A 22,257-nucleotide genomic window follows, 5' to 3' on the forward strand; every position below is an offset into this window, starting at 1 on the left:
AAATGCAACATTCCCTCTGACACACCAGGTTTACACTTTGTCGGTTTCTGGCCTGTTTCATGCCCCACTTGTCTGTTTTTGCACTGGTATCAGGCTATTTTAGTCTATCTCACTCTTCTTCAGGAATACTTTGACCATTGATGTTGATGGCTGGATCGGAGTTCACTGTAAGATTTTTTTGTTTTTCTGTTTGCACTTTTTATATTATAATAAAATAGTAGGCGAGGTAGTGTCAAGATTCATCTGGCCTTTTTTCTTTTTCTTTCTTTCTTTTTTTAATTTACTGTTCAATTTTTAAAAGCCTCCTGAAGCTCAACATTTAGAGAAACGGACCAATTTTAGGACAGTAGCGAAACCTTCGCCTTCCAGTAGGCGTTAGAGATTATTTGTTGGGGTAGGGCAGTCTTGATTTTTGTCAAGCCCATTTCACAGATGAAGTAAGTGACGAAAGTGACCCGCCTCTTTGCCCCACCAAGGATCTGTGTGCTTGGGCTAGCCCCGCGCCCTCCAGTCCCTCTTCCTGTCCGCCGGGGACCCTTCCATCTGCTACCCATGTCAATTTCTGTCTTCTGCCCTTTGATCAGATGGGGATAAACCTAGGGAAGAGCGGGTGTTAACATGATCCTGGCCACACTATGAGCCTCCACAGAGCAAGGGCCAAGACCCACAACCCCAAATGTCCCTGGCTGCCGTCCTTCTCAGGCCCTGATTGCGATTCTGCCTCTCCGGATTACCCTTTCCAATTATCTCCCTCGGTCTACCCTGCGCCAGACTGGACTGTCTGACAATATTGCTGGCTGGCCAACGCTTGGTCTTTCGCACTCGCGCCTCGAAACCAGGACCCGGGCTCCGCCCCCTTTCAGCTTCCGGCCTCCGGGGCCGGGACTCTCCTCAGTCACAAGGGGGCGCGCGCGGCCCAATTAGGGCACGGAGCTTCCAGGACCCGTGCCACCCCTCTCGGCGCCCCGCCCCGTCCGGCCGTGGCCCCGCCCCTCCCTACGTCCCGCCCCGTCCGGCCGCGGCGTAGCTCTCTCAGCTATCCCCGCCGCGCCTGGGACGCCAGGTCCCTAGACTTGTCAGCGCGCCGGGTTCAGCCATGGGGCCCACCGTTCGCCCCTCGCTGAAGTCGCCTCCGACTCCGCCACCTCCGCCAGCCCCGTCGCCGCTGCTACTGCTGCTGCCTCTGCTGCCGCTGTGGCTGGGCCTGGCGGGGCCCGGGGCCGCGGCTGACGGCAGCGAGCCGGCCGCTCGAGTGGGGCGGGGCGGAGCCCGCGCAGTGCGGGTGGACGTGAGGCTGCCGCGGCAGGACTCTCTGGTCCTGGAGGGCGTCAGGATCGGCTCCGAAGCCGAGCCGGCGCCCCAGCTGGGGGGCCGCCTGCTGCTGGTGAGCGCGCCTCGCCCAAACCTCCCATCTGATACCCCGCTATAGACCCCGCATCCAGAACTCACCTTCACCCTGGACCAAACCGAGCTGACAGGCCAGCGCTCCCAGCCCAGGCTTCCTAGTCCCCCAGCATTCAGGCTTCCCAAAACTTATATACTTCTGCAATCTCGTTCCCAGACCCTGACCTTGTATTTTCTGTAGCCGACCCTTCCACCTCTCTTTTCCACCTTTCCCTGCCTTCCTCTTCTCATGGCCCTTGCTATACAGATGGACATCGTGGATGCTGAGCAAGAGGTGCCGGTAGAAGGCTGGATCGCAGTGGCATATGTGGGCAAGGAGCAGGCAGCTCAATTTCACCAGGAGAATAAGGGCAGTGGGCCGCAGGCCTGTCCCAAGGCCCTGGTCCAGCAGGTGCAGAGGGTGTATGTGGGGGGGGGGGGGGGGGGGGGCTGGAGGAAATGGTCCTCCAGCATCTGCTAGTGCCAGGCTACCACATGGCTTTTAAGGAGCTTTCAGAGACGCCATGAGCATGCGTGGGTCCCCTGTTTGGAGAATTAAAGTAGTATGGTGTTGAAGCAAGGAGGTGGAGGGAGACAGGAAACTGGACCAGGCTCTAGAAGCAGGTGATGGGAATCTGGGTTGGGGTGGGGGGACTGCCTTGCTCAGTCCAGGGAGAGGACTAGGATTTTGAATTCTATAGAGCCGAAGGAATGAGAGTTTCCTCCCTTGACTTCAAGGAGCTTATGGCTAGTCTATCCAGAGGGAACACTCACTGCAGAGCAAGGAGCTAAGAGCAGCTGGGGCCACAGGTGTTGAGACAGGTGTGTGGCAGGGTATATGCTAGCTTCCCACCTCTGTCCTCTTGCAGATGCAACGGGCCCTCTTCCTGGGAGCCTCTGCCCTACTGCTCCTCATCCTGAACCACAACGTGGTCCGAGAGGTAAACTGGAGTAGGCTCTGAGGGTGAACAGGTTGGGGTAAGAGCAACAACCAAGGCCTGCTGACCTCCCTGTTCCCTACAGCTGGACATATCCCAACTTCTGCTCAGACCTGTGATTGTCCTCCATTATTCTTCCAATGTCACCAAGCTGTTGGAGGCACTGCTGCAGTGAGTTGGGGTTTGACCTCAAAGGACTGGGCCTAGAAGCCTGGGTGTGGAGTGTTCTGGCTCTCCCAGAGGGTTCTCAGAAACAGGACTTAATCTGTTCACCTTAAGACTGTGCTCTCCCTGGCTGAAAAATGGGGGAGGAAATAGGATGGACACATGGGGCCTGGAGGGAGGGGGTGGCTTTATGGGCAGAGAAAACTGGTCCTAGCAAGGAAGAAACAGGATACCTAATTGATGTGCTCTTCCTTGGTATGAGGTGAAAACTAGAAAAATCAACAGCCAGGAAAGGCCTGAGAGCCAAAGTGGAAAGCCTATAGGAATGACATTTTGGTATATCCATGCAGGAATAGGGTGGGTGAATGAGTGAGTCTGGGCCTTTTTTCCCAAGGGCCCTTCTGCCTGCCCCCTATGTGACTTTCCTTCCTAGGAGGACCCAAGCCACAGCTGAGATCACCAGTGGAGAATCCCTGTCAGCCAACATCGAGTGGAAGCTGACCCTATGGACCACCTGCAGCCTCTCCAAGGATAGTTATGGAGGATGGCAGGACTTGGTATGCCTGGGAGGCAGTCGTGCCCAGGAGCAGGTAAGTCAGGTGGGGCCACATATATGCCTTGTCTTAAAAATCCTGTGGCCGCTCCTTGCCTTGATGACAAGGATAGCCCTTCTTACCTCACAGGGCTTATGTGTTTAGTGACATGGTACTGTGGGCTTTCAGTGACACATCTGGCCCAGGGACATGTGTAGTTAATTTAGCTCTTGCCATGATCCTCCTACCTGGTAGCCTTCCTTGGCTTTCCATTATCTTCATAACAAAGTTCTGACTCCTTAGCCTGGATTTCATAGCCCTCATCACTTATCTGTTTTTCGAGTCTTCTGTTTATACTATGGCTACACTGTGCCAGTCACTGAGCTCCTGCCTCTGGGGCTTGTCCATGCTTGACCTTGGGCATTGATACCCTTTTTCTTCATCTTCATATGTCTGGCAGAACCTTCCCAGCTCATCTTGCCTGCCTGCTTGAGAAAGTTCTTTACACTCTCTGTTCAGCCACAGCTGTGCTTTGCCAACCTTTTACAGGCTTTTAGGATAACCCATAATGTACATGCAGGTGTTGGGGAGCATGTGTTTCTCCTGGTGGCCAGTTTTGCCTCTCAGTTTCCTGATGTTTGGTATTCTCTTGGGTTGGGGGTGTAGTTCAGTAGTAGAGTACTTGCCTAGCACGCCCAAGACTCTGGATCCAAGTCCCAGAACTGCAAAAAGAAAGTATATCCTCTCCTTAAACATATCTGGAGCCCCTGCTTTGTCTAGTGTGCACACTAAGTAGCTTCAAGTCAGATAGGCTTGGATTCAAATTTTGGCTCCAAAACCTTAGCTGAGTGATTACAGACCTAGTATTTAACATCTCTGGGCTCATGTTCCTCATTTGGGAACAGGGACAGTATACTGTTGATTTTTCAACTTTGGCCATACTGCTTTTATGGGTTGTGCCCATTATAATTGTTGGGTGGCCAGGGTAATTGGGGTGTCAAGGGTAACTGGTCAGACATTTCAGCTTGCTAGCCTGATGGGCTATTCTGTAGTGGCCACTCAGCAAATCCTGCCACATGTCACTCTGTCTCGGCATAGTATGGGACACAGAACTAGGCAGGTCCAACTCTGGGCTTGTAGGGCCCAGTCCTGGAGGTAGATATGCCAGAGATGCTCTGTCAGATATCTCTGCTGGGATGCCATGCTGGTAGTAGCATAGGACCTTCCAGGTCATAGCAAGGTCACCTGAGCTCAACTTAGGGAGCTTTAGGAGAGCTTCCTGGATCAGGTGCCAGCACCCCACTGCAACTGTAGAGGAGATATAGGCAGGCTCACAAATACCTCTTGGTAGTATTCCCCAGAGTGCCCCTGTCTCAAGCAAGAACATCTCATGGCATTAGTAGCCCCCAACCTGGTCTAGAGTGATGGCCTTTAACCATCAAATTACTTCTTAGCCCCTCTCCTCTGCCATGGTGGAAGTTTAACTTCAACATTGGTTGGGAAAGAACATGAAGGCACAGAGCTGTTAGGAATGCCAACAGCTTTTAAATGAATGTTTATTAAAAGAACACATATCCAGGCTGTGTGAAATAGCATGCCTGCATGGAAGAGGATGATGTCTGTCTTACTCTGCCACATCATTTCCTGAGCCAGCTTCTCAGTGATCAAAGACTAGTAGCCAAGAGGTAGAAGCTAAGTTAAGGTCAATGTTCTTCCCCCAGCAGCTCTGAGGCCCCACAGGTTTTATAGTGGTCTTTCAGTCATGTTTCCCAGCACATTCATTCCATGACTAGGAGAGGCACTGATGATATAGTGTGACCATGTCAGAAGTGGTTCCTCCCACCAACAGGGAGCTTGTGGACCACCGAGGGCAGCAGCAAGGAAACACGTGATTAAAGTGACATGAGGAGGGCTGAGCAGGTGGAGATCAGAAGGGAATATCACCCCAGTGGTGCAAGAAATGGGGTCCAGCTAGGTGCAGTGGTGTACCCTATAATCCCAGTGGCTCAGGAGGCAGAGGCAGGAGGATTGCAAGTTCAAAGCCAGCCTCAGCAACTTAGTGAGGCCCTAAGCAACTCAGTGAGGCCCCTGTCTCAAAATAAAAAAGGGCTGGGGATGTGGCTCAGTGGGTAAGCACTCCTGGGTTCATTCTCTGGTATCCTCCACCCCCTCAAAAAAGAAAAGGGGTTCAAAGGCACACTATTTCAGGGGAAGGGTAAGGAAGAATAGTTTCTGAGACGGGGAGCAGTACATGTGTGGAAGGGCACAAACATGGAAGGAGCGAGGAGTATGGAACAAGGAGAGAGGCAGTGGGTAAAGGAGGAAACTGTGCTATGGGGTCAAGTTTGCAGGTGAGATCCCCTGTCTGTGGGTGGGAAATGGGTGGGCAAGGTTGAGGACCAAAAGGTCATGGGATGGAGGAGGGGTGCATGAGACCTCTAGGAGAGCAAAGCAGCAAAGCTCTGGGGCTGGCTTCAAGATCGAGCATGTGAATGTTCAGCCTGGATGGAGGGGAGTGGGAGATGGCAGTGCCTGAGAAAGCAGTCCAGGAGGATGTGCAAGATGAGAATGGGTAGAACGATGCTGGGGACAGATATGGCTTTCCTTGCAACTGGGTGAAGCAAACATAGCTGGGGGCAGATCCTGAGGATCATCCAGGTAGGAGGGATGGAGGCTTCAGAAGAGGAAGCCAGGAACCTGGGGGGACACAAAGGCCTCCAGGGCATGTCACCTGGCTGGTCTCTGGCTGTGGATATTCCTAGGGAAGAGTGTGGGGCAGCTCCAGCGCCCTTGACACCCACCTCCCTCCCCAGAAGCCTCTGCAGCAGCTGTGGAATGCCATTCTGCTAGTGGCCATGCTCCTGTGCACAGGCCTTGTGGTCCAGGCCCAGCGACAGGCATCTCGGCAGAGCCAACAGGAGCCCAGCGGTCAGGTGGGAGCCAGACTGAGGGAGCCCTGGTGCCCACAGACCTTGGGCCTGCAAGACTGTGGTTGTCCTCTCTTGACAGGTGGACCTGTTCAAGCGGCGTATAGTGCGGAGACTGGCATCCCTTAAGACCCGGCGCTGCCGTCTCAGCAGGGTAGCGCAGGGCCACCCAGAGCTGGTCACTGAGACCTGTGCTGTGTGTCTGGACTACTTCTGCAACAAACAGGTGAGTGTCCTGGGCAGGATCAGCTGAACTTGGCTTCCTCTACCATATTCCTGAGAGACCTGGAACCACCCCAACCAGGACTTTCTCTTCCCAGCACCTAACCAGGGCTACAAAAAGCAGAACTGGGATGGAGAGGGTGGTAGGCAGGCCCCAGGGGGTTTTGGTTCCCCAGTTCGGGTGAGGGTTATAGGCCTGGGGCCCCCCTTATGGAATCCTGTCCCTGTAGCTTGAGCCCATTTTCCCCTTCCCTTGTAGTGGCTCCGGGTACTGCCCTGTAAGCATGAGTTCCATCGAGACTGTGTGGACCCCTGGCTGATACTCCAGCAGACTTGTCCGCTGTGCAAATTCAATGTCCTAGGTGAGCATCAGGGGGTGGGGCCCTTGGCTGACCCCTTCTATCTGACCTACCTATTGCCTTTCTCCATGTTCTTTCTCCTTCCCTGTAGGGAACCACTACTCAGATGACTAGCTGGGGATTCTGGATGTGGGATGGAACCTTCCCACCTGTACCCTGAGACAGGACAGCCTGGACTTCTGGGACAGGACAGTGGGGTGGACAGGACTGCCAGTCCTGTGGATGAAGGAAGGATATGGGTCCCACTGTGACCTTGCTGGGAAGAAGGGTCCTGCAGCCCCCAGGACAAGGATGCAAGCCAGGACCCACCACACAAGGGAGACAGGTCACTCTGGGATCTTTATAATCCTGGGACATCTGTGTCTGCCCTTGTCACGGGTAGCTCTGAGGACCCTGGGGAAAGAGAATGTGGGGCCCAGTGCTGCTGTCCCCAGCCCCAGGAGCTCTCAGTGTCCCTGAGGCTACAGAGGCTGGGTTTTATGCTTATTTATTGGGGGGTGGATTAAGGGAAAAGTTCTCTGACCTTTGGACACCCTGACCTAACTGTGTTTCAGAATATGTCTTGGTCAAGGCTGTGATGTTAAACCCAGAGACGACTCTACTGCTTGCTGCCCTCAATCTTGGGCACTGGGAGCCATAGGTCCTGCTGCTTGTTCAGCTGGGCTCCCTTCCTGTGCCTGGCTAGGACCAGAGGCCTCAGAAACCATCCAGTCCTGTTCTTGGTTGGGCTGTGTATTGCTGATCAGGATACTTGAAGCCACAGGATAAAAGTGGAACATTTTCCAAGGGCATCCATTTTTTAAGAGTTGGGGTAGGGAAGTTTTAATAGTAAAATAAATGTGGATATATTTTAATATGTAAAATTTGTGTGAATGTTGCTAGGTGGAATTCTCACATGGCTCCTAAGGTTCCCCCCATTCCTACCTTGTCATGAACATGCCTTGTATTGTCTCTGGAATGGCGACTCTTAAGGGATTTTACCCCTATGATTAGCTTATGTTATATGCACAGTTGACTTTAAGGTAGGGAAAGCACTCAAGTGAGTCTGACCTTGACTTGGGCCTGTTAAAAGCAGAGTTTGCTCTGGCTGGTAGAAGAAAAAAGGAAGTCAGACACTTGATACCTGAAGGGGATTCAATACAGGGGACATTGCTGCTGACTTGAGGGGCTAAGTATCCAAAGTCCTGGCCCTGCCTTTGGTGGCTCTCCTGAGGCTCTGACTTCCAGGACTTAGAGAAATCCTTCATAACCAATTCTTAAAGGCATGGAGTTCCTCCGTGAATGAATGCCTAGTGTTCTTGGGTCCTTAATGCCCCAGACCCAGGATCAGAGCCACGGTGGGAGGCTGAAGGCACTGCTGCACTCTGCTTGCCTCAGTGAGCCCTGAGCCAGCATCCTAGCCTCTGACTCATTGCTTGCCTCAGATGCCCTCACTGGTCTTTCCCCTGTACATCCCCCACACCCTGATCTTCCTCTTTGTAGGTGCCTGGACTACTTCTGCAACAAAGAGAAGGCAGAGACCAGGTTTACCCCTTGGTACTTGCTGTGAGAATAGTAAGATTTCTTCACCTGGCCCAGGTGCTAGAAGCTTCTCTTTGTGATGTGCTCTCCTTTCCCCAAGTCTATCAAGAGGGAGTCGGGAAGCTCCCTGCCTACTGATGGCCCACAGTGCCAGGTCTCTGCTCGCTGAAGACCTGCATGGTGTGGCCTCAGCCTCCAGTCTGGGCAGGGAAGGAAGGACTCTTTGTCCAGTTTAGCCATTCTGTGAGGCCAAGATCATCTTGGTTAGATGGCTGGGCCTTTATTTCATTGGGAGTTGCCAGCTACTTGTCCTCTATCCCCACCTCTGCCACAGCCTACAAGGGTGGTTCCTGGGGCTGGTTTGCAGTACCCGCCTGGCCCCGGCTTGGTGACAGTCTCCTCCTCAGCTTGGCCAAGGTCCGGATGGGGTTCTGGGTACAGATGGCAGAGTGGGTCATGTCCTCCAGGGAGGATTTATTGGGCCAGGTGGAGGGCTGCCGAGGTGGGGATGCTCGAGACTGGCCTGGCAGAGTCCTGCCTGCACTGCTTGTCCTGCTGCCAGGAGGGTGCCACCTGCCTAGAGGCCTGAGGGAAGACAAGATCACAAAATCCCCTGTGAGCAAGGGGGTCTATACCACTCCATCTGTCCTACATTTGACAAAGACTCACTCACCCTGGGGATGTACTCTGGGCCTGGGCCCGGGATGCTGCTCCTTGGGTTCCCTTGCTGGGAGGGGACCAGAGCTGGTCCTGTGGAATCATCTGTAAAGAAGGCCAAGCTCTGTACCCTACCCACTGTACAAAGAGGGTGTCTTAGTAGGGACAGGGAGGGAAAGCCTGAACTCATAGTCCCTTCCACTAAGTGGTATGACCTAGGAAGCTGTCCAGGGCTTTCCTCAGCAGCAAACCCTCAGGCAGGCAGTATATATGGGAAGGTTCCTCTGACATTTGATGGTATTAAAGTCTCTAAGGGGATTTGGAGATAGAGGACACTGGAACTTTAACATCCTCACACCTTGAGTGAAGTTTCACAAAAGCACTGCTTAAATACCAAATGAAGATGGCTTTCAGCAGGCTCCCAGGCAACCTGAAGATATCAATGGGTAGAGGCCTCCTCTAAGTCCCAAAGGGTCACCCTCTCAGACCCACCTTGAGGGCCCCCTGCTGGGCAACCTCATGGATTTTGGACAGCATTGACTGGAGCCGCCCGTTCTCCTCCTGCAGGACCCGGATGCGGATGTCATTGGCCTGCACCTGCCTCTCCATGTCATCTGTGACGTTGCCAGAGTCTGTGGAGACATGATATCTGGGACCCCACCACATTGGGTCTGCCTCTTGTGTCCAATGGGACAGGACATAACAGGACAGGCTTGGGGCTAGGCAATGCACTGTGTTTTCCATCCATTGCATTTCATTCTCCTAGGTAGGGCCTTGTTCGAATTCACAATGATTTGGCAAAAAAATGAAAGAGTGGATCTCTTATCTCCAGCACCACAAAAGGGAAAGAGAGAATCCCTTCCAAGGTCACCTGTTTTTGTTGTGCCAGAAATACAGTGAGTTTGTCCTAAGAATCATTCAGGCAGCCCTGGATGAGTCACAAGAATTCAGCTTGGATGTTCTTTCCCATGCTTGCTTCCAGCTGTGTAAACCTGGGAAAGTTATTGCCCACTTTGATTTCTGGTTTCCTGGTTTGGAAAAAGGAGCTATCTGCCCTCAGAAGGGCCTGGCACTTAATGCTCAGAAATGATGACTTATAATGATCAGCTAAATTACAATGCATCTTCCCGAGAGCTCTGTGACAGGATTCACTTCCAGAGTCTTAGAGGGCTGTAGGGGCTGAGAGGAGAAAAGAACCCCAGTTTGCCTGACACTTAATCCTGTGCCAATGTGGGTACACAGCACTCCTGAGCATGGGGTCTAGGACTTTGGAGAGTGGGGGGACTGTGTCATTGGAACCAGCTCTGTAGTATGGTTTGGGAAGAGACCAGAAAGGGGGACACAGAAAAGCTGAGCAAGGACTGGCACGTGATGTGTGAAAACCATGCACTACAGGCAGCTAGATCCATTTCTAGATTCTGCTGTAGCAACCATAGGCAGTCACCTCACCTCTGGGTTTCCATGTCTCCTCTACACAAAGGGGTGGACAACACATGAAGCATGTTATGTGTTGTCATGGTGACTCTAAGCGCTGCACTTCTAGCTGTCACACCTTCCCCACTACCACGTACATTGTGGACTGGGGGAGTTGCAGGCCCAGTGTCCTGCCAAGGTGAGTCTTTAGTTGCCCACTCAGGCCCAACAATGTCTTTGGCAGCATTCCTAGGACCCTACTTGGGATCTGGGCCTCCATGGGCTTGTGTAGGTCAGGAAAGGCCACCAGCAGCCGCTCTCGCTCCCTCAGCTCCGCCAACTCCCGTTGCAGTTCTGAGATGGTCAGTCGCAGATCTGTTGTCACCTGCTCCATGTCCTGCTTCTCCCGCTGCAGGCTCTGCAGTAGCTCCTGGGGCAGGGAGAGGTTCAGATCTGGTCCCAGGATGGCTCCCCTAGGGTCACTGCCCCACCTCCAGACATAGGACAGGCCCACAGACACTTAACAGGTTAGAGGTTTCTCTGATGAAAGGGAAGCTCCCCCCGTCTCACCCTGCCCATTTTCACCTGCTGGGCCTGGAGCTGGCACTGTCCCTGCTCCCTCTGGCTCTGCAGGTTCTGTAGCTGCTCCTCCACCTGGGCTCGTTGGGCCTCGGCCTCTTCCAGACTGCCCCGTAGCTCCTCACGCTCCTGGTCCAGGATGTCCAGCTGCTGTAGCAGGGCCCGCTGTTTGGCTTGCAGGGACTAGGTGAGAAGGAAGGGCAGGGAGGCTGTGAGGTCCACCAGTCTAGGTCAACATGGGACTAGTATCTACAACCCTCCCAGTTCCTTCCCTTGTGCCATGAGTCTGTGTACAGGGGTCTGTGCACATACATAGAGGGAAAGTGGGCAGAGGGGAGACAGCAGACATGTACACCCAACCAGATCCAGTTCAAGTCCCCAGCTTGCAGACCCTCCACCCTTGTAAGGCAATTGGCTGACCCTGGAAGCCTTCCCTCCCACACATTTTTTTCAGTCATACACAGTCCCTACTAGAAGAGGAATTCTGGCAAATAGACTTCTCTTCTTTTCCTCCAGTGTCATATCAGCCTGTCATTGAAATCCTTATTGCCTGACTTGCACTGACTGTAAAGCAGTGAGAACCACTGTTAGTGTGCTGAGTCTGGCTCTGCCTCTTAGCTGTACAGCCTGGGAAGCTTCCTTAATCTCACTGAGCCTCAGTTTCCCCATGCATGAATGGGAATGACAGGAATATGTACTGCCTACTATTGTGGAAGGGAGTAAGAACAAAAGGACTGCAAAGCCTGAAGCCCAGTGCCTGGTTGAGGGCCTTACCTCCTGATGGCGAACCATGCTGTCGACACGGGCCTTCTCCTTGTCCAGCTCTGTGCTGGCCCAGCGGATCTGCTGGCCAGCACTGTCCAGCCGCCCTGCCAGCAGCTGTACCTGCTCCTCCAGCTGCTGCACCTGCCTTTCAGCCACTGCCCTGCGCTCACTTTCCTCCTGCAGCTGCTGGGTCTTTGCTTCTGCAGGATCCAGAGAACAAGCATGTGTTGGGGGGGAGGGGTAGGGCACTGGAGCCTTTGGGAGGGAGACCCTGGACTACCTCTGACCGAAGGGGAGGTCACATTATGTCTCTGGGCTTGTGTTCTCAGCCACAACATGCAGCTCTGGACCCCAATGAGGTGGGTCTAGAAAACAGAGACACTTTCTGGGTAGGAGGTAGTACCCCAACTCAGGTCATCACCCAACAGTGTGGATGGTCAGGTACACCCTCCCTTTCTCTTTGCCCCAGAAGCTCAGGGAACAGAGATGGAGGATGCTTGTACAGTCACTACTGGATTGAGATATGGCATGGTAACATGCAATGGGGTTCCTTACCCATTGCCTGCATGGACTCCTGTCGCTGCTTCAGCTCCTCTTCTAGGGTGGCCACCTTTGTTTTTAGGTCACATGTTTCTAGAGCAGCAGAGAGAGAGGTCCTTCAAAGGGTCTTTTGGGACTAGCCAGCAGCCCACATACACAATGCATGCTGCAGAGCAGAGGCAGCCATGCAGTGTGGAAGAGGCCACCAGAGGTTGCCAAAGAAGCCCTGGGGAGATGCTTGAGCCCCCAACCTGCTTCTCACTGGCTGGCTGCTGTGTGCCTATACCTCTCTGGGCCTTGGTGCCTTCCATGGAGGTAATGATGAGGCTTGGACTTGCCCCAGTTCCTCAGGCTTCAAACCATCAGAGGATACTGAGAAGCTCCTGCTGGGAGCTGTATCTCTTTGGTCAAAGCCAGAGAGACTGCTCCACTAAGGGGGAAATACTAGGGGAACAAGTTCCCCAGAAGTAACCCTCAATGACCTCCAGGAGAGCAAGTGGATTAATATCTTAGCTCCCTCCCCTTCTGATGGGACTACTCTGAGGCACATGTGCCATCCATTATCTCCTGGTGTTCCCCAGTGGGACTGAGCTCTAGCTGCTCACAGTGTCACCAGCTGGATGGACATGCTCTTCTTTGCTACCTTCTCCTCCTTGCCTACTCCCCAGGCCAGGTTCCTTCCACGCAAGCTGTGTCAGGGTCTACCTCAGAAAGTGCCCATGGCAAGACTTTAGCAGAGCCCATGGGCACTGAATATCCAGCCTTTGGGATACAGACCTGCAAGTAAATGCTGCCTGTCACACTCCTGCTGGGCCATGTGCTGCTCAGCCTCTTCTGCCCGCCGCTGCCGCTCGCCCTGCTCCTGCTTCAGGGCATGCTCCAGCTTGCCCACCTGCTTCCTCAGTCCATCCTTCTGTCCTTCAGCCTCCTCCAGTTGGGCCCTAAGGGGCCCAACAAGCTGAGTGAGAGTGCTCACATGCTTACTGAGGCGTGCCAGGTCTTTGCTCTGCTCTGTTGCCCAGTGGCCCATGGTGGCAGCTGGTAGTGGCCTGAGCCCCATGCTGTCCTGTACCAGCTGCTGGAACTGACCCAAGGATGAGGGCAAGTTCTGGCTCTGACACAGGCTGATGACCACTTTGCCCACTTCCCAAAGGCTGCCCTGGACACTGGTACATGCATCACAGGGTACCAGCGCTGTCTCGATGGTCTGGGACTGGACGCTTTTGGTGTTCTTGGATGTCCCAGCTGGATACCTCAAGGAGACTCTGACAGGGATTCTCTGTGGCCCTTGGTAGGTATGGGTCAAGCCTGCTGTTGGGGAGGGAGGCTTGATGAACTTGGCAGTCATACATTCAGGGCTCCTGGCTGGCTCACCCTTGGCTGTGGGCTTAGAGATGGGAGTCTCTCCTTGTTTTGCCCTTTTCTGGGGTTATAAAAAGAAAGGGAAAGCAGGTGAGAGAGAAATGGGCCTGGGAAGTGACCAGTTCCCTGGGGATGTTCTGTAACAGCCTTGCCCCAATGCTCAGACTCTCAAATGATATCTGACAAAACAGGAATAAGAGAAAATGTGACTTTTCCTGTGACTCAGCTTACTAAGCCCAGGCTTCCTTTCTTCTGCCCCCACCCTCACCCCAAATTTGATGTGATGATATACGTGGTATTGGGAGGGTAACAGTGACACGAACAGCAGCCAATTACTGGGCCCTTGCTTGCTGTCATGTCACTATCACCATTCATTTAATTTCTTCCTCCTCATGGTGACAGATGTCCTTCCCTACCGGATGGTTTGGAGGGCTATGGGACAACCCATACCACATGGGGCCTCATCTTAGCCCTACTGTACAGATGAACAAACTTAGAGTCTGAATAGGTAGGATTTTCCTGAAGTCCCATGGCGTAAATGGCAGAGCCAGGAAGCACAGATATGACCAAAGCCTACATTCTTAACTGCTATGCCATGTGGGCCTTGACTGGGAGGCTGCAGAGTTTACCCTGCTCCCTGTGAGCAGTAGGGAGTCAATGAAGGATGCAGTGCACACAGTGGCACACTAGGAAGCTGAAGTTGAGGCAGGGTATGAGGGGCATCACCATTGGGGGCTGGGGCCCATTCACCTGGCCAGCCACCTGCTGGTAGAGCATGCCCAGCCTTAGCAGGCTATTCCAGAAGCGTCGTACTGTGAGCCCCACGGACATGCAGGGCCCTGCAGCCTGGGCAGGGGGCATTGTCTGACCTGAGCCAAGGTTCTCCAGGTAGCTGGCGCAGCTCTGAAGTAGCAGCAGGAGCCTGTAGGCAGAGATGCCACGGTGGGCCGGGATCAAGATGGGCTAGTGTGCCCTCACACCACACAACTGGCAGCTTCAGACTCTGGGAAAGCGGCCCAGGCATCAGGAACTTGGAGAGTCTCTGAATCTGCTGCTGGGTCAGCTTCAATGACAACTCAGTGGCCACTGTCTCCAAGAAGCCCTCCCTGGCCCCCAGCTCGGCTCAGGGGCCTCTTAGGAGCCTCCTGGTGGCAGCCCTTCTGCCTGGCTGTTCCCCCAACTTGATCAGGGAACTCAGGGAGGCCAGCCTGGCTACATATAAGGTATATTCTGAGTGCCTGGAAGTTCTGGGTGATCAACTGCCTTATATCAAGTGCCCTAGAACCTTTACGGATGACACAGCTGAGACCCCAAGAAGTCAAGGGCCCTCCACAGCCACAGGGTGAGCAGGGCAGGAAAGATGCACAGTGCAGCCTCCTGAGTGTAGTCAGGGGCTTCTCCCACAGGCTGACCTACTTTTGTGACAAGGGAGACTTGGGATGAGGTCTCTGTGCTAATTTCCAAGTTCAAAATTAGAGGCAGGCATTAATTTAAGATAAAAGGGGTGTTGGAAAAATAAGTTTACATTTGCATGAATATGGAGTTATTTAAAAGGTATTGTATTCACAGCATATGCAGGAAGATAAGAGACCTTTTCTTATTTCAGATGCAGGAAGGGTATCCCAAACCCCTGGGGTCTGGGGAGGAGATGCCAACTGCTTCCTGGCCTTGCCCCATTTGTATCTTGGGGACAGTGGTGCCTGGCATTGTGCCAAGCAGCAATGGGGAATGGGGACACATCTGGAAAGAGGGTAGAACATGGCCTTGGCACAGCAATCTGTGCCCAGACAGACTCTAATGGTGGAAGACGCTGTGCTGTCTTCATCCTTAGCTCTGATTCCATTCCTTGAAATGACCTGAGTACCTCTAAATGCCACACTGGGGGCTAGAGGTCAAGGTTCCCAGGCAAGTCTGAGTCTGAGGTCCAGTGGTCTCTGGCAGGAGTTACTTTTATATACACAGGGGCCCAAAGGAAGCTCCAGTTAATGTGGCCTGAAGTGGGTAGGGGGGCATTTCAGTAACAACTTCACAGAGAAGGAATGGGTAAACAGAGCTTTGATAGATGAGAGGGGCAGACCAGCAGGGAATGGGTAGAGCACTCTGAACAGGGGGATAATGCGTAATGCACAGTCACAGAAGAAGGAAGGTGTGTTCTAGACTCATATTTATCTGGCTTCTTATAGGTTACAAATGGTGCTTTCTTACCTACAGCTCCACCAGGTCTCAGAGTAGTAATCCTGCTTTCTCTGTTTCCAGGTGAGTCATGCTGCAACATCCCTGCTGCCTGTCAGGCCCCCATGGCTTTACTGTCATATAAGGTTTTTGAGTACCAAGAGCCTAGGTTGCAATTTCCAGGAAGGCTAATGACCACATTAATTTTTTTTATTGTTGTTATTTTGTATGTGTGTGTGCTGGGGATGGAACCCAGGGCCTCACACATGCTAGGCCAATAGGCTCTACCACTGAGCTACATCCCCAGACCAGTCATGCTAACTTTAATGACAGTGTAGAAGTGGTGGGGGCTATAGGGAATCCACTAGCCTTTTCCCAGCAGGACCAGGAAGTGGAAAAACATCCCATGTCTGGCCTTGTGATGTGTAGAGGGAACAATACAGCTCACAAGACACCAGGAAAAAGAGCCTGGGATGGAAACTCTGAGCGATAGCTAAGGAGTCCCAGACACAGAAACCCTGAGACAGTGGTGAACCAAGGACTGAAAGGGGTAGGTGGTAACTCCCTGACAATGGAGGCAATAGGACAGCATAGCACTGAACACAATAAAAGATGAGGTCATTTCAAGGGTCCTGAGCTGATATAGCCCCTGACAGGTACTCAGTCAATGGTGATTACTTTTACCCATGTCCTCACCACCTCTAAAAGGGGTTCCTACAGCTGCAACTGGTATAAGGGGCAGATGCTAGCATCCAGGGATGTCCAGATTCTACCAAGGCCCTCACCTGTCAATGACCAGCTCTAGCAGCACTGCATGGGACAGCTGCGTGAATTCGGGATCATCTGGCACATGGTCATAGTGTTCCAGCAGGGCCACCATGTCGAGGTCACAGGCCACACGGTCAGGGAACTTCCAGGAGGGGAAGCGCACAGGCCCAGCACGTGAGAACACATCCACAATAGCACCCTGCAGATCAGTGAGGTCCTTGCGCAGGCTGTCCATGCAGGACTGGCTGCCCAGCAGATGTGCCATCCCCACAGCTCCTGAGGTGGGCAGAGAGAAACCCTGTTAGTCAAAGTTAGGTTATTGCTGCTGAAGGAATCTTTGGAAAACCCTAATCTGCCTGGTTGCTTCTTAGCCAAAATTCTGGCCCTGACCTTGGGGAGAAGTCTGTTCCCAATCCCTGAGTAACAGACTTTTCAGGACCTGGTTATGGGTGGCCTGGCCAGCCTCCCTCTCATCCACCCAACCCTGTACCCACCCTACCTATCCCATTATTTCTCAAGTACTTCCTGAAAGCCTGCAAGTGCTAGGCCCAAATGTTGGGTGTATACAGCTGTGAACAGGAATGTGTTTATCACCCTTCCCTCCTAGGTAAAACTCTCAAACAGGGATATGGACAATTTAAAGAGTTATAGCTATACCATGACAGGGAGTGCTGGGATATACCAGACCACTGCCATCTCCTGCCTAGACTAATGCAGCAGCTTCTGGCAGTCCTACAATTTTATCTGCTGCTGTAATTTGATCAACTTTGGCTTAAGAGATCTGCACCAAACTCTATCTGACCACATCAGCTGGCCAACAACCCTTCAGGACTCCCTATGGCTCTATGGCCCTTGGGAGAAGGCCATATTCTCCCAAGGGCCATAGAATGGCTGCATTCCTCACCTCATAGTCTACCCTGCCATATTCCACTCCTTCCACCATCAGCTGTGAGCAGCAGTCATGTGCCCTGCACACTCATTTCTGAATCCTTGCTCATCTGTCCCAGTCTGAATCATGTTTCTCCATCGGATTCCTGTCACCTAGCTAACTCCTTTCATCCTTGAGGGTCCCTGGGTATCACCTCCTCCAGGAAGGCTACCCAAAGTACCCTCCAGGCTGGGTTAGATAATCCCAAATCAGCCCTGATCCCTCACTGCTGTAACAGCCTCCTCTCTGTGTCAATAGTCATTGTGGTATCTTCAGCATGGTCAACTGGGGCCTTGCCCATTGGCAAATGAATAATTGAGAACTGAATAAAGAAAAAAAATCACATGAGAAATTTAAAATGCACTGACTTTGGGGAAAAATAAGGTCTGAAGTGTAAGAGATGAAAACCTGGAAACTTGTATGGAGACCTATTCTAACCAACCTTGCTCTTCCTGGTTTCATGGCCTCAAGCAAGTCACAACAGCTAGCACTGAGGACTGGAACACTTCCTGGTCTCATCACCCAGAATGTGCCCATATCTCATACTTCCTCTAGATAAGATACTTCCCTCAGATTTCTACCCCTATGTCCCCTCCTCAGGAAAGCCCTCCAGAACCCCAGGCTGAGTGAGGTCCTCTGTTATACATTGTTTTTAGCACCCTGTCTTTTTCTTCCAAGCATATGCCACCACCAGAATGGAATCATTAAATATCTGTATGTAACAGTTGTCTGTTTCCCTGTGTGTAGACCTTGTCCTTTGAGTATGACCTGACCAGTTGGGCTGAGGCCTGAGGACCAGTTCGTTCACAGGTGCTGGGAAGCTCAGGTACCTGAGGATGATACTCCACAGCTGAAGGGAACTCAGTCTCCAAGAGAACTGGGCTCTGCCCTCACCTCTCACATGTGTCTGCCTATAGTGCTGGAGTGACCCACTGAGTCTGGTTCTTATACTCTTGGTCTCATTCAGTTGCCTGGCTTTCCTGTATTTGCTGCAAGACTGGCCTCAAGCTGCCCTTCAGTACCTGGGAATGGATGAAGGTAAGAGTGAGTGCATAGTCAGGCAGGGGTTCCTGGGGTGAGTTGGAAGCTATTTAGGAAGAAGGCGCTGGAGAAATGGGGTGAAAGGGTGGGTGGGATGCATGCTTTGAGCCTAAACACAATGGGTGTGCTTCAATAGTACTAGCTTTGATTAAACAGACTACTGTGCACTACTTCACTGAATTTCCCTCCTTTATATAGAAAAGGAAACCTAGGCTCTGGGAAGCTAAGAGGCTAGCCTAAGGTCTCCTAGGGAGCTGGGATTCTGAATCTAACATCTCTATTCTTTCCTTAGGCCATGCTCTTTCAATAGCAGCAGTGTCTAAGATAAATACAATGCAAGGTGCATATGGGGTTTAGATTTTGTACTGGCCACTTATGGGGTACAGGAACCCTATCTCAAAATATGGCATCTTGGAAACTGAGAAGCAGAAGCAGGAAAGCCTTCTCACCTTCCCTTCATCTTTCTTCCCTAAAATGGGCCATACAACCTAGAGAGGTCATTCAATGACCTCCTCCTTCCCTTCTCTCCTAAAGACCTGGTGTGACAGTTGTCCTCTCCTATATAGCAGATTGGGAAAGAATGTCACACAGGAATGACAAGAAAAATATGAACAAATAGTCCTTGCTAAGTGCCTCCCTTTTTGTCCTATCATACTGTGATATCAGGATGATTGTGAATGAAAATACACAGATGTCTTGGTGTCTTTGGGTCGTCACTTCTAAAGCCTTCACTTTATTAAATAAATTGGTATGCTCTTCTATTGCTAATTTGTCTTTGTTATAGGGTCCTCAGCCAAAACCCTTGTGATGGGTAAGGAAAAGATATTACCTTTTCTCTCCTATACCACATTAAGAAGAGTAAAAAAAAGTGGTGAATTAATTTTAACAACATTTCTTTACTTGAATATACTCAAAACATTATTTCAACATGAACTCAACATACAATTAAGACTTTTTTTTTTCACATTTTAAAAATTAAGTCAGCCGGGCGTGGTGGCACACACCTGTAATCCCAGTGGCTTGGGAGGCTGAGACAGGAGAATAGGCCGGCCTCAGCAACAGTGAGAAGCTAAGCAACTCAGTGAGACCCTATCTCTAAATAAAATACAAAACAGGGCTAGGGATGTGGCTCAGTGGTTGAGTACCCCTGAGTTCAATGCCCAGTACACACACAAAAAAAGTCACCTGCCGGGCGTGGTGGCACACGCCTGTAATCCCAGCAACTCAGGAGGATGAGGAAGGAGAATCTTGAGTTCAAAGCCAACCTCAGCAGATTAGCAAGGCACTTAGCAACTCAGTGAGACCCTGTCTCTAAATAAAATATAAAAAAGGGCTGGAGATGTGGTTCAGTGGTTAAGTACCCCTGGGTTCAATCCCCTGTACAAAAACAAAAAATAAAAATAAAGTTACCTAGTGTCTATTTGACCTTTATTTACAGAGCATCTCAATTTGCATCAGACAGTATTCCATGCTTAAAAGCCATATGGGCTGGCAATTACAGTTTTGTACAATGCAGATGTAGAGGATAGGATGCTGCATTCATTCAGCAAACAGGGACTAAGTATCCATACTGCTATGTCCTGTATCAAGACTAGGGACAGTGGTGCATACCTGTAATTCCAGCAACTTAGAAGGCTAAGGCAGGAGGATTGCAAGTGTGAGGCCAGCCTGGGCAACTTAGTGAGACCCTGTCTCAAAATAAAAAAATGAACCAGGGTTATCTTAATGGTAGAGCATCCCTAGGGTCAATCCTCAGTATGGGGTCAAGGGGGGGAGACAAGAAACAGAGCAGGACATACAAATACCTGTCCTCCAGGAAACAATATGTCTGAGGGTCTCTGAGGGTAAACTTGGGTGTGTCAGATTCACTCACAGGCTAGGAAGATGCATACATGTGTTGCTTTGGCAACTGCCTCTTGGGAGATAATGCTGCCTAAGAGATTTTATGTCCCTAAGGAGTGAAGTGGAAACAGAGGGTAAAAACAGACTGCAACATTTGGGTTTCCTTCCTGGAATGAGCATGAAGGAGATAAAGAAAGCAAAAAGCCCCAACTCAGGAGGAAGCAAATTCAGGGGTAAAGGTCCTAGAACTCATGAGCTTTCTGGTGAAGGTACCAAAAAACACAGGTCTGTTCACCATCAAATTACTACAGCAGCCATCTCAGGTCATCTTGGATACCAACTCCCATTAGATTCTGGTTCAGATAAGCAGCAGCAAAAGCTAAAGCATTAAGAATATCCAAGGTTGGGCTGGGCTGATATAGCTCAGTGGTGGAGTGGTGGAGTGCTTGCATTGCATGCACAAGGCCCTGGATTAACCCCAGCACGAGAGAGAGAGAGAGAGAGAGAGAGAGAGAGAGAGAGAGAGAGAGAGAGAGAGAGAGAGAGAGAGAATATGAATGAGAGAGGAATATGAATGAATATGAATATCCAAGGTTATGTTTAATCATTTCTTTTGAAAACTGAGGTTATGCAGATGTGTGGTTTGAGAAGCACTTAGTTCACAGGGTGGACTTCTGACCCCCAGAGAAAGGCAAGAGCCTTTTGTTCACTCCTGTTCCACATTCAGGCCCCTCCTCTTTCTCAGAACTAGCCCCTTATACTACCAGTAAAGATTATGCCTACCTCCAACCAGTGTACTCACTGAAATTCAAAGTCACCACCATGAAAACACTATAGAAACTCTAAAACCACCTACATGGCAGTTGTCATCCTCTAACCTGAAACTGCTAATTGCCTGGATCTCTGGGGACACCAAAGAGATCCCAGCCTTGAGTAAAGACAAAAGAATAACCATCTGCACTAGTAGAGAAGATGGGCCTGAGTTTAGACTTCCACCTATCAACTCTGAACTTCATGGTCTTTATCTATAAATAGGATGCTATAAGAAACAAGTGATTTAACCCATGTAGTGTTTGGCACTGGGTCTGGTTTGCAGTAAATACTTAATAAATCCTAGCTTGCTTGCTTTCTATTCATTTACTTACTACAGGGTCTTGCTCTTTTGCTGGTTTTCAACTTTTTGGCTCAAGTGATCCTCCTATCTCAGCTTCTGGGGTAGCACGTGCCATTGAGATAGGTTCTAGCTATCATTACCGTTCTACATTAATAATAACAATGACATTAATAAGGTAAAGTGTGCAGACAGGGGAAAGAGTCTTGGGAGAGAAACTCTTCCTATCACTGCCCCATTTCACAGGTGAGAAAATTAAAGTCCAGCAAGGGCTCTAAATCAGCTCCCTGCATTCCGGAGTTGAGAGGAGAGGGGACAAGGATGAGAAGGTCTTGGCAGAGGGAGAGAAGCTTGCGTGATTGAAGCGTGTCTCTGCAAAACAAGGAGTATGGTCTGCAAGGCCTAACCTGTGGGAGTCAGGGTCAGAACCTGACCTGATCTGAGAGGGTCCAGTGGGGCTTGAGGAGGAGCCTAAGGAAGGCAGGGGTGGGACTTAGAAAAGGTAGACCCACGGGTGGGAATTAAGGACGTTAGATTTGAGAGGGGGCCCTGGAGGAGGTGGGCCTGAAGCGAAAGAGTCTAAAGGAGTAAGAAGGTGGAGTTTTGAGCCGGTGGACCTAAGTGGCCCGGGCTCTCCACCAGGAGATGCCAAATCTGAGGGAGCGAGAGGGAACCTTGTAAGGCGGGGTCGATGGGAACACGGAACTGGCCTGTGGAATAAAGCAACAACCACGGCCGCGAGGTTAGACCGGCGGCTGTCCCGAAAGTAATGTGGAACATCTCACCTGTCTTTGAAGTCCTGGCCTTAGCTTCTGCGTCTGGCTGGCTCATGGAATTACACCCAGGGCGCCTGCAGCTCTGAAGATCCTTTGAAAACTCTAGCTTAGCGTCAAGAGTGTTGTCATGGCAACGGCGCCGCGTGCGGCCGTACCCACCCTGAGGAACAGGAAGCTCGACATAGCGAGGGGAGGGACCGGAAGTGCGCCAGTCGCGCCTCCGCGACGACGACCCGCTTAGCCGCCGCCATCTTG

The 22,257-nt window shown here is 51.4% G+C and overlaps 2 protein-coding genes across 8 annotated transcripts; one reads left to right on the forward strand and one right to left on the reverse strand.

Annotated features, from left to right (window-relative positions):
• Positions 1-992: 992 nt before the first annotated feature.
• On the forward strand, positions 993-19,041 carry Rnf215 (ring finger protein 215). 4 transcript variants are annotated; one of them, XM_046439481.2, is made up of 10 exons: positions 993-1,384; positions 1,652-1,795; positions 2,253-2,324; positions 2,407-2,492; positions 2,920-3,076; positions 5,833-5,952; positions 6,029-6,172; positions 6,428-6,530; positions 18,200-18,270; positions 18,566-19,041. In XM_046439481.2, the coding sequence occupies exons 1-10, from the start codon at positions 1,097-1,099 to the stop codon at positions 18,581-18,583; spliced, it is 1,203 nt and encodes a 400-aa protein (XP_046295437.1). In that variant the 5' UTR covers positions 993-1,096; the 3' UTR covers positions 18,584-19,041. The 4 variants fall into 4 exon arrangements, with proteins under 4 accessions (XP_046295437.1, XP_046295436.1, XP_046295439.1 ...); XM_046439480.2 differs by lacking the exons at positions 18,200-18,270; positions 18,566-19,041 and adding an exon at positions 8,010-9,365; XM_046439483.2 differs by lacking the exons at positions 18,200-18,270; positions 18,566-19,041 and adding an exon at positions 6,619-7,390.
• Positions 8,280-22,217, reverse strand: Ccdc157 (coiled-coil domain containing 157). Of its 4 annotated transcripts, XM_058577432.1 has the most exons (13): positions 22,012-22,217; positions 19,885-19,961; positions 19,459-19,584; positions 16,322-16,580; positions 14,115-14,286; positions 12,780-13,425; positions 12,018-12,095; positions 11,472-11,662; positions 10,704-10,880; positions 10,380-10,548; positions 9,198-9,337; positions 8,722-8,810; positions 8,280-8,633 (listed from the first exon to the last, which is right to left on the reverse strand). In XM_058577432.1, exons 4-13 carry the CDS (start codon positions 16,567-16,569, stop codon positions 8,384-8,386), a joined length of 2,160 nt encoding a protein of 719 aa, XP_058433415.1. In that variant the 5' UTR covers positions 16,570-16,580; positions 19,459-19,584; positions 19,885-19,961; positions 22,012-22,217; the 3' UTR covers positions 8,280-8,383. The 4 variants fall into 4 exon arrangements, with proteins under 4 accessions (XP_058433415.1, XP_046295430.1, XP_046295432.1 ...); XM_046439474.2 differs by lacking the exons at positions 19,459-19,584; positions 19,885-19,961; XM_046439476.2 differs by lacking the exons at positions 8,722-8,810; positions 19,459-19,584; positions 19,885-19,961 and having other exon boundaries at positions 8,304-8,633.
• Between the last annotated feature and the right edge of the window lie 40 nt (positions 22,218-22,257).

Source organism: Marmota monax, unplaced genomic scaffold (genome assembly GCF_021218885.2).
Source record: "Marmota monax isolate L192 unplaced genomic scaffold, Marmota_monax_Labrador192_F-V1.1 WCK01_AAM20220418_F8-fsc00253, whole genome shotgun sequence".
NCBI classification, from domain to species: domain Eukaryota; kingdom Metazoa; phylum Chordata; class Mammalia; order Rodentia; family Sciuridae; genus Marmota; species Marmota monax.